This window comes from Physella acuta, unplaced genomic scaffold (assembly GCF_028476545.2).
Source record: "Physella acuta isolate Inbredline_101_S28 unplaced genomic scaffold, ASM2847654v3 ptg000562l, whole genome shotgun sequence".
Taxonomy (NCBI): domain Eukaryota; kingdom Metazoa; phylum Mollusca; class Gastropoda; family Physidae; genus Physella; species Physella acuta.
This window is the reverse complement of record NW_026732081.1, coordinates 848,630-860,814: the sequence shown is the minus strand read 5'-3', so window position 1 is coordinate 860,814 and position 12,185 is coordinate 848,630. Positions and strand designations below refer to the sequence as shown.

At 33.3% G+C, this 12,185-nt stretch overlaps 1 protein-coding gene across 18 annotated transcripts in view; it reads right to left on the bottom strand.

The window, feature by feature from the left end:
• Positions 1-11,930, bottom strand: part of LOC131946536 (zinc finger E-box-binding homeobox 2) — a 38,458-nt gene extending 26,528 nt beyond the window's left edge. For 13 of the 18 annotated variants that reach the window (XM_059307382.1, XM_059307365.1, XM_059307368.1 and 10 more), the window contains exons 1-3: positions 11,838-11,930; positions 8,834-9,630; positions 7,406-7,618 (exon numbers count right to left, since the gene is read on the bottom strand). In XM_059307382.1, coding sequence (XP_059163365.1) covers positions 7,406-7,618; positions 8,834-9,620 — 1,000 coding nt within the window. In that variant the 5' untranslated portion in view covers positions 9,621-9,630; positions 11,838-11,930. The other 5 variants (XM_059307380.1, XM_059307375.1, XM_059307377.1 and 2 more) reach the window with 5 other exon arrangements.
• Positions 11,931-12,185: the final 255 nt, after the last annotated feature.

Genomic DNA, 12,185 nt, shown 5'->3' with positions numbered 1-12,185 from the left:
GGCATGGCAGGAAACCCAGGTGTTTCAATTATTTTAACACATTTCAAAAATATAGAAAGCATGGAAACTAACTAATGAGTACTTTCCATTTTCGGTTTACACAGTCTCTTGTGAAAATACAAGCTTGTCTGATGCGCAAATGATTTATCACACCACAAGCACTGATATGGTTTTTGATGCAAATGAGAAGAATTCATATGGCCACTAAGGGATCTACGTGAAGTGAATCGCTTTCCACAGTGTTCACAACAGATATTTCCAACTGATTGTCTTGGTCCACTTGTGCGTGGATAAACTAAACTTGATGTCAGGGGCCCCTTCCATATGGCTATTAAGAAAGAAAAAAGGAAACAGGTGGAATTTTGCATATGACAACTTCATTTGACAACCTGGGCTGACATACTAAAACAGTATGTTTAATGAAGTGGTAACTGTAAGCTACACATTTTTGAGTGAATATCTAAGCTGTTCTTGTAAGAAAATGATTTTGAACAGTGATTACACTTGTAGGGTTTGATGTTCAAATGTATGGAATTAACATGTCCTATTAGAATTCTTGAATTGACAAACGCTTTTGAACAGATGTGGCACACATGGTTTTTCTTTTTACGAAGACTAACTGCAACAGGAACCAGAGTGCGATTTCTGTACCATTCAACAAACTCTGTAGTGATAAAGAAATAATATAAATTTTTTTTAAATTGCTTTAAATATTATGAAAAAGCCTGGTCATAAAACCATGTTCTGTATGACATTCCTACACACAATATTTTATAGAGAAAACACTAACTGACATGTCTTTTTGTGGTAATCCACACTTGTTTTATATGAAAAACCTTTAGAACAAAATGGACAAACATAGGGCTTGGCCTTTAGGTGTTTTGAGTTCATATGACCAGCTAACAAACGCCGACTGGCAAAAGTCTTTTGACATAGTCCACAAATGATGCTTGTTTTCTTAAATCCATGAAATTTTAGGTCCAAAGGAATCTGCTCTTTAGAGAAAGATGAAAGATCTGGCCATTCTTCATGAGGAAATTCTGAATTAAAAAAGTTAAACACAGCTACAGTAACTGAATCCTCCATTTTTAAAGATACCAAAGAAAAAAAATGATTTCAATCCATGCCAACGAAACCAGCAGTCCACATGACTAAGCAAATTATAAAAATACCCCAGAAACAAATTTGGTAACAACCTGTGGGATGCAGTGTATATCACAGACTAAAAATTCAAAGCACATTTCACTTGGATCATTTTAAAAACTATTTTCAGTTCCTGTAATTCTTTTTTGCTATGGCGAATGAAAGTATGGGAAATGTTTTAATTGCAGAAGTACAATTCTAGATAATAGCCAATATTGCTTCATCTAAAAAAATATGTATCGAACAAGTGGTTACGGTTGTGTTAATTAAATCTCAAAACAAAACAGTACCAATAAATGAGAGGGATATCCACAATTATCACCCAAACATTAAATGAAAACATTTTGGTATTTACTAGTCACTTAAGTTTCAAGGATATTTCTTTTTGGGAGGTATAAAAGTAAATGGCTGCTAAACCTGCTTCATACTAAATTCTATGTAAAACAGTTAAGACCATTGTTTCAGCAGCACAGTTTAAAATCAAGAACACTAGAATAAATATTCAATTGTCCTGCTTACATTAAACCTGATTATATTAAAATGCCATTTTTGCAAACTAAAGAAATTACAGGTAACATTTTACAAACACAAGTTGCACATTAGAGAAAGTTCATGACCAATGAACAAAAAAATTATTGTTTTAAGAATGATGTTATATTTAAAGGCACATAATTTACAGATTTTTTAGAACCAAAAGTATTTTATTTGTTATAATTAACTTTCATTTCCAGTAAAAAAAAAAACAACTAAATCCTTATATAGAAATCCACAAAGTTTGAAAAGGGAAGTTGTGTAAAAATTCAACTTAAAAAAACTAATAATAATGAGACTTTCTCATATGAAAGATTAAGCCTTTTTTATAAACAAATGATTTTGAACATAAACTGCAGGAAAATGGTTTGACATTAAGATGATGATTGTTGATATGACCTTCACACTCTCTTTTAGCAGGAAAAGTTCTATTACAAAATTTACAAATATAATTTCCAACCAAGCCACAGTCAGCTGATCTATAGATCTTGGTTTTCTTGAGCATCACTCTTGTAAACCTGCTTCCTGTTCACAATTGATAAAATAACAGCTGAAAAAAAATAAAATAGGAACAGAGGACCTGGACTTTCCAAAGAAACCAACAAGACCAAGCTTCAATAGGCTACCCAACTGCATTTGAATACCCTAAAACGCATTATTTATATTGTAATTTGTAATAGCTAGTTAAGTCCAAGAATTTTAATGTCATTCAACTGATTAAAGAAATAAAAATCGCACACATTTTCACTAACATGTCTACTAAAAAGTATGACTGCTCCGTCTATGATGTTGCAAGCTTCGCTTGTAAGCAAAACATCTGCTACATTCTGAGCACTGGTATGGTTTACTGTTTAAATGTCTAGCATTTTTATGTCCTTCATAATCTTTCCTTGCAACAAAAGTCTTCTCACAATATTCACAGACATAAATTCCAATCCTACCAACTTCAGAATTTCCATGTCTGAGATATGTTGACTGAGAGTGTAACATCTCAAAAGCATGGCTACTACCTGTGAAACCTGGAACAAATAAAAATTATGCTCCAATAAGGATAATTACAAGCGCTTTCCACATTGCAATCCTGATAAAAATACAAACAAATCCAGTATGAAGCCATTATTGACTAGGCACATGTCACTGAAAATACTATGAAAATATACCATCAAACTAAGAAATTGACTTCACACGTTACCTATCTTTTCTTAACAATTAAAAATCCTAAAAATTCAGAGATGTGCCATTCGCAAATGACATTTTAAAGTTTTTTCATAAGCAAAGGCTTTTGAACAAACAGGACACTGAAACGGCTTGCAATTTAAATGCTGAGAATTAACATGTCCTTCCATATCCTGTTTAGCAGCATAAGACTTTGAACAAAATTGGCATCGAAAGCCTTTAGAATTCATATTCTGATGATGGTTACTGCTGATGATATGGTGCAAGGTGAATGATCCTGAATTTCCTTTACCCACATCTGGAACAGAAGTTATAACCAGGTGTAAATTAAGACTTCACCAGATGTACTAACATCTAAATGAATAACAGACGTGACATGAACAATGGTGAATGCTTCAGAGAAACACTAAGAAAAAGCTTATACTCCCAGGCCTATCTACCCTAATCCTCAAATAACAATATCCATTTTATTGTACCATCTTTAGTATACTTCAAGTACAGTCTAAAAAAGGTATAGAGAAACCCACAGGACAAGAAATACCATAATACCTTGAATATTTTCAAACAGGTACAATTTAATTTTAAGGTCAATAGAAGAATTTGCAGCTGAAGTTAATTAAAATAATCCACTAGCGTAAATATTTCGCAGAACATAGACTTTGATGCCGCCTTTGAGTTCGCCTATATGGAAACTTTTTTCCACAAAAGTCACACGGATAACTGACTTGTAATAGATGAACAGCATTCCTGTGGTCTCTGCAGCTCATTCTTGTTGTAAAAACTTTTCCACAGAATTCACAAGTGTTACTTGATGACAAAAATGTAGCATAACTTGTTTCACTGGTCAGTGAGCCTTCAATGTCCACATTCCAATCAACTGAAAACAATAATTTACTCTGATAAGTGTCATACTTATACTGAACTTGGAATGAGCACACTTCCTTTGAAGAATTATCAATGTGTACTGTAAGCTATGACTCCAAAACTTGGCAAGAAAACTGATACCAATTCAGATTTTGAGTGATAAGAAAAGATATTGCAGATTTATGACAATTCTAGATCAACATACTGTATTTTTTAATGTTCACACATTCTTTGATGCCTCTTTAAATTCTGTGAGTAAGAAAAAGATTTACAACAAAATAAACAAGTGAATGCTTTGACTCCATAGTGCTGGCTATTAATATGACCACCCAAATCTGATTTGTTGACAAAGCGCTTTGAACAATGAGCACATTGATATTTCTTGTGAAACTCCAATTCAATAGCAGTCACTTTGCTACTTTTACACCAACCTGGAGGAAAATAAAAGTGCAGTTATGTTCCTATAGTCTACATTTGATGAGGGCCAAGCTGGCAGATGTTTCTTGCAGTTACCAACTTGGAAAACAAATATTCATCCCAAAAAATTTTTCTTACAACAAAGAAGGTGCCTATTTAAGCTTTGTCTGTAGGAGTAACTCACTGCACAATGTTTGCAAACATAAGGTCTGGTGTTAAGATGAACACTGTTGATATGGCCCATGCAATCAGATCTATTGTGAAATTTTTTCCCACAAAAAGTACATGTTGGATTACAGACCATCTGCTGCCTCCCAAGGTTATATGGTTCAACTTGTCCAAAATATGTACTATTCTCTGATAATTCTGGGAAAAGTATGGATGAAAAACTTTCATAAGGCGAAAACATTCATTATTTGGGCTGGCAGGATGGAAGAAATTTAACTTTCAGGGGCCTTGAGAACCAGAGAAATGTAAATTTAAAGTTGATGATAAAGAATTCTGAGGATTATTTTCACAAGTTCTCCTATGCCTGCTAAGGTTAGTGGCATACGCAAAGCACTTTTCACAAAATTCACACTGAAATGGTTTCCTGTTGAGATGGGTATTCAAATGACCAATATATTGGTGCTTAACACGAAAAATTTTTCCACATAAATGACATGGAAATGTTTTGTTGGCTTGACTTCCTATAAAATCAGCCTGCGGGGTGCCAATCATATCCATCATAGTGGAATTGTGCTCCTCTGCAGCTAGGGCAATAATTTTTTTCAAACTTTGTTCATCAAGAAAGGCTGGAGATGAAAAAAGTAGGATCAGTTCAGTTACACAACTGGTCTGGCTGGCACTGCAGGATAAGTGATAATTCAGGAAGAAAGCAAAGGTTCATTTTCAAAATTTGCATAAAGCCTAGAAAGAAAAGTTTACATTTTGAAAAAGTCTTTTACAAAAAAAACTGAACAATGCAAAAATATTTACAATTCTGTTTTAACTGCAATTTTAACCAAGGTGTACATATTTTCAAAAAAAAAAATGTTTGGGTACATTAGCCATACAAGACATCAGTCATAGCAATACAAGGGTTCTATTTTTTTCATAAGCTACAAAAAAAAAAAAAAAAAACCATCAGTCTGCACCAGTTTTAAGAAACTCCCTTACCCATATTACAAAAAAGATAACGCATAGAACTTCACGAACGGCAGCCTGGACTTTTTAACCAGGTCTTTTTTCATGGCTACTCAAAACATTCAATACATGATAAATAAAAAAAATTGTCATACTCTATAGCAAATCTGATTCAGAATACTTTCGATATATTAACAAAATGCCAAAGGCTAGTTCCTGCATGTGATAGCGCTGGCTCCAAGTGTGCATGAATTTGTTGTCAGTTTCAGGCACTGGGCAATCCAAAATAAAATGACAAAACAACTTCAAATCTGAATGCCATTTCTCAATTGTAACATATTGGCATACCAACCAACAGAACAGTGTGAAAAAAGATGTTATCTAGTGCATGCGAAATTGGAAGATATACTGACAGTGAAAGATACTATGATGAAAGGAAATACCTGCACTCTAGAATTGGGGTAGTTAAAAATCTTTTGAAATCTCTTTAATTTATTGTCCTATGGGGATTAATTTTGTAATGCTAACAATTTGTAAGCTTGACAAGAGTCTGTGATACAGTGTGAAGCCTTTTCCCCTTGTGCTTTCAGCCAAATGTTTAAAATATAATAAACAGGAGCATCCTTAAAAGTTCTCATGGTTATACCTAATTATTTTACCCTCTTACTTTCAAAATTTCAGATTCTCTTGTCAACTCCAAATTGTTAAAATATAAGGCCAAAAATATAAATATTGGGAACCATGTGAACTTCTGAGTTTACCACCTGCCAGCCCAGGCCCTCTCCAACAACAATGTGAAATCAAATCTTTATAGAACAAAGATGAATGTAAAATCAGCAATCTATTGATCAAAATTTTGTTGGCAGATTTCAGTAAGTGAGTAGAATTAAACTTGACTGATCTATTTAGTTACATTCATCTTTGTGGCAAATATTTAAGACATTACTATTTTAAAACAATTGTTAAGAATTATGATCCAGCTATCACAAACAATATTGTAGCTTAAGTGTACATATAAGCTTATATGAATAAACAAATAGTAAAAAAAAAAGATTAATTTGCTTCTTTGCATCTTTAAAAACTTCACTTTAACTTTCTGAAATTAACAGTGAGAGCTGAATCACCTAATTCAAAAATTTAAGTATTGAGGATTTGTAGGATGCAAAATCAATACCAGAGTTACTGAGAGATTGGGTGATAAATAATCCTCAATACTTTATTAAAGCCACCATCTAAACTTACCTGTATATTGAAAGATGAGGCTATTATAATTAATCTTAGAAACCCCAAACAAATAAAATGCATTCTTTTTTCATTTTGAAAAATTAAGTAATGAAGTTTAATGCACTATATTTGTCAGGGGAAATGTGTAATTATACAAGTAAAACATTTAAAAAAAGAAATGCTTTCTTCAGTTATGTAAATAATTTAGCCCTAAAAATGTAAAGCCATTGCTTATAATTGTTTAATGAGTAGAGACAAAAATCATTTAAATTTTCATTTTTAGCTGTATTGACATTTACCAAAAAAGAAATTAAGATTTCTACGAACAGATATTTTCCCTAATTTCCGAACCTACACAGCAGAGGATATTTTACCTCTGAGAGAAGTACAAGTGATCATTGCATCGCTTACTGATAGTACAATCTTTGAATATGTATTTAGAAATATTTTTAAAAATGCCCTCTCCACCTTTTTTCAAAAATGGTTACTATTAATAAAAATGAGTTTTATGAAATCATAATGATCTCACAATTCTTTACCCAACACGTCAATAATTTTTATTTTCATTAAAATACTGTTATGGCAAAGAGCTTTAGTCCTATCATTTAAAAACCAATAAGTCACAATTATATTATAGGTTTCGTCTCAGTTAAAATCAAACAAGTGATTATGTTTATTTGTGCCTAGTTTAAAGCTAATTCAGACAGTACATACCTAATTTTAAAAATACATCACTGAATAAGCATTTCACAAAGCAAAAAAATCAACAGCTTGCTGAGTCCAAATTTTCAAACAAGTCATTTTAAAATTTTGTAATTTATTTTCTTAAATTTTGCTGTTTAAATTTGTTTTGCAAAAAAAAAATTATAACTGAAAGCTGTTGGATTTTTTACTGCAATTTTCTACATGTAATAAAGGAACCAACCTGATGGGTCGCCTGAGCTTTCACCACCATCCATTTGTGAAGAACCTGATGTATATATAGCTGACCTATCCCCTGATGTGTTAAAATTAGACCTTTGTGAACCAGATGCTGCACCAAAACTAGCCTGCCCAGGAAAGTTAACAGCAGGAAAAGCAGAATTTGACTGATAAACAGGATATAGTGCTGAATCATCACCATGACTTCTATCACGACCTGAAAATGAATTATATTTCATTTGGTTATAACTGAAATTTCAGATACATTTTCAATGTATACATAAAACAAAATATTAGAACTATTGGTAGCTGAAGAAAAACTTTCTCTGATCAAAGCACAATTGTAGCAGGTGCCTTATAATTAGTTAGCTAACTCGTATCCTTCAAGTATACTGTATGCAACATGAAAATTATTTTAGATCAAGAACTGACAATTACGCTACATTCGTGGGTAAAGATTGAATGTAAAATAATGTCTAGAGCACATATTTTCCACTGATTGCTCATTAGCTAAACTAGTTAAATGTTCAAAAGAATAACTCTGAACGATTGAAGAGGAAATGGAAATACTTTTTTGACAGAAACAGCTAAAATGATAAACTGTTAGCTACAGCGTTACCAGCTTTTCAGTTGAATTTTTATCACTGAATGGAAGTATGCCAATTAAGCATAGTTTTATAAGATACCGGATAAAAATTTGATGATCGCAAAAATTATTTTGACAATGTGAGATAGGCGGAGGTGGAGAAAGGTTTTAAAATCTTGAGTTATTTATGGATAACGTTGTGACAAAATTTCAGCATTGCCTGGATCTTATCATACGAGGAAATTTTTAAATTAGTAGCATAAAGTTTAAATTAAATTGGTCCTTGGTATATGATAACCATATCATAAATTTGGTTTATTTATATGAAATAAAGGCAATGGACAAATGATGAAGTGAGAACATCACATATGTCACGAACTTGTCTGGACAAATGTGCCCTAAACTGAAAATTTCAGAAATTTACCTTATACCAAGAAAACTTGCTGACAAGTTTTAAAGCATGAGTTTGGAAACAATTTAATAGAATGCAAAAAAAAAAAAAAAATTATATATATATATATATATATATATATGTGTGTGTGTGTATTTAAGAAGAAGAATTATTAATTTAAAAAAAAAGGGTGGGAAATTTTATAATTGAATAAGATGTTTATATTGTTGAGAGTAATGACAATTCTACTGACAATATTGGTAATTTAGACCAGAAGCTATGCACAGCACAAACCAAAATGCTTTAAAATTAAGTTTACACAATTTCTTGAATAAAATATTTGAGCAGGTATTAGATATTAAATAACATACAATTCAACAAATGGTAAGAAAGTAGTGCGAGACAAAATAAGTAAAAATATTGGCCAGGGTGTAAAACAAAAAGATAACACTTACTTTGATTACCACTCTGAGAACAGCTTGAAGAGGAGGCGAATTCTTCTTTTATAAACGTAACATCTGTATCTATTGATGGTTTTATATCCCGCTCTTCTGATTCTTCAGCCATAGAATTCTCATCATCTCCAGGATGGAAGAAACTTTGCTGATAAGGTTCATTATAATTTGTGCCATGTGATACATCAGTGTTGGGTGCAGTTAAAGTTGCTGGTGTTACACTTTCAGCAGCTGGACTAGGTTGAGAAGGAATACTGTTTTCACTGGCAGGATTTGAGGTTTGTGAGGACAAATTTTGATCTAATGGTTCAGTTCTAATTTTTTTATGCCTGGGAGATTGTCTTCCAGACTTTGATGGTGATGGTTCACTTTTTAAATTTTTTAAGGAAGGTGAAAAAGATCTTTTTAAATTCTGAGAGTGTGGAGAGTTCTGGGCCCCTCTATGGGGCAATGTTCCATAATTAGTACTTTTAGGTTCTGCTTGACCAAGTATACTTTCATTTACCTCTTCAGACTTTGATTCAGCTTTATCATGTGACTTCTTGTGTGGCTTAGGCCTTTCTGCTGGTTGGGCATGAAAACTATTACTTATAAATGTAACACTGTTTTCATCAGTTTTGCACACTTTTTCATTTAAGATGTAGTCTATTGTTTTTCCTGTGTCTACACTTAGATATAAATGGCCTATAACCTGAACACCATTATCAAATTCAACATAACCATTGCAAAGTGACTGTAGAAACTTTGCTAGAGACGATATAAATTTGGTTGATGAATCGTAATCCATTTTTTTCCAACTGCAAAAGATAAAAATAATTTTAGAAATGAAAGCATGGAAATAGGTATTATGTGTAAGTTGTCAAAAATTCACAATATTAAAACTGTAAACCAAATAATTGAGGCAGTTGAGGGTTGGTTTGGGTTACAGAGATGCATAACCAAAAATACCCAGGATGAAGTGTATTATAATAAGAAGGCTGATTCTAGCTGGAAAAAGATACGCATGCGCAATGGAATAAAACTACGACTTGCCTTCGCGGCTCGGCTATGTTTTTGGTGGTACTGCGCATGCGTGTGTTTACAACCGCGGAACCCTAGCTCAGCTATTAAGGTCACTACACAAGCGCTGAACTATCTTTTGCCGACCAAGTGGAGATGCTGAGGCGAAAAATCTTTTTAAGAGTAGTCACTTCGTAATAAGAAAGGCACATCTTGGCTTCATAAATGAAGGCTTCAAACTTGCCATTTCAAGACAACTAAAATTTAAAAACTGACCAACTAAAGATTTCTGATTAGACCTACTCTTTTGTCTAATGCTAGTCAACTGAAAATTTGTTCTGCTTATTATTCCTTCCATGGCATAACAATAAATCATTTTGTCATAAATGATTTTTAAATAGGGGGGTTGGTCTGGTTTTTTGGATGGAGAGAAAAAACCCGAACTTTGCCAATGTGGATGATTTTATATACAGAGATAATAGACTCTTCTATAATATAGGTGTGTTGGGTTGTTAGTAGTGTTGTAATCTTGACTAATTTTATAGTTTGAAATTAGGATTATGATGCTACGGCCTGATTTTTTAGGTATCTCGATGGTGTGCCGAGTAATTCGATATGTATTTAAGTGTCCGGGGATTATTATTTTCACCTGTCGTTGTAACATATGAGATGAGAATATGCAAATGTTGATATTGTAAAGAAGTATGAAATTTGATGTGGGTACTGAATTACTTAGCACTAAATTGTGTGTTTATAGGATATATTGTTAGGTTAAACAGAATGTATGATGTATTATTAAAGCTAATGGGATTAGCTTAAATGGAGAGGGGGGTAATGTTATGATGCATGGTCGACTGGGGAAATCGGTGCGCATGATTGATGGTGCGGCCGTATGTTGAACGAGTGAATGTGTGACGAGATACGAAAGATAGTGACGTTTTAGGTTAGAGAGTTGGTTGCTATGAGTTTATGTGTGAGGAGTTGAATCCTTATCGTCGGTGTGGAAGGACGTGTGTTGTTGTAGATACGAGATTAAAAGATTCATACACGGATTACTTGGTTCATCTTATCTCTGAGCGTCGTAGATTCGTTTGAATGTGATATAACCTAGGGGTTCTCAAGGTGTAATACTCTCTCCCTGGTATTGGAGACGAGTGAAATGGTAGCTGGCTGAGTCAAACAAATCAAACCCTCTCACTGCACTGCAACATAACCGTAACATGGTGAAGCAGTATAACAGTAGGACTAGGGTTGGAGACAGGGTTAGCATTGACATTAACCAGCCATGACCAGTAATCTAACTTCCCCTTTTTTAAAAAGATTCTACTATCAGACACTGGTATAAAAATTCCCCCAAAATTTGAATTAGCCAAGCATTTCTTTCAAGAAGGGCCAGAGAAGTTTTGATTTGCAGTGAGTTGATTTAAATTTAGGATAAAAGCAGGTTACTAGATTTCATCATTTTTGGCACCACACTTTTTTTTTGTTTTTAACACCAGTAGATCTACATTAGAATCTAGTCTAAATTGGTGGTTTTAGAGATTATGGGGGTTTATTGACTCAATAATTGAGGGAGGTGCCTACTGCTGTTAGGGGCCTCACCACAAGTTGCTTAGATTTTTTAGAGCCCTGCTGTACTCTAAAAACAAAAAGATGTTTAGTGTTTAGTATAAAAATAGTTTTAATTGTTTTGCTCTCTGAACACAATGGTATTGATGCACTGTTCATTTGTGTGCACTAACAATACTAAGTTGGTGGAGTTTGGTACCTCCAAAAAGGTTAAGAACCATTGCTCCTTGTCTTGACTTGGCGCTTAGTGTAGAGTCTTGAATCATTTTCTACTCTACTGAACTAGACATCTAGAATAGTCAGGTCTTCTAAGTTCTAGATCTATAACCAAAAACAATCTAGACCTGAAGGACATATTAAATGTTACTTCGCATTAAATGCTTTAAGTATCTAAATTACGTATTATCAAATTTTGTATATGAATCTAAATACTCACCGTGACTAAAAAGTTTTAGAAAGTCTTCCCCAATTTCATTTCTAGTACAACGCTGACGCCTAAGCCGACCTACTTAAATATTATAATGAAGAGAGCATGCGCATTCATGAAAATGAAGTAGGAAATGTCCGTGATTTTACTCATGGAGCCCCCACATTGTACACGAGATAAAAATAGGCTAGGGCCTAGGCCAGAATATATTTTGTTAGGCCTAAGCTACTGTAGAGTACTGATGGTAGATACTAGATGTAAAATCTTGCATCTCTGATTAGCCTATGGGCAGCGTAGGTTATAGAAGTCTAGATGTAGAATAGTCTAGATTCTATAGAATCTATTTGTTACATTTTT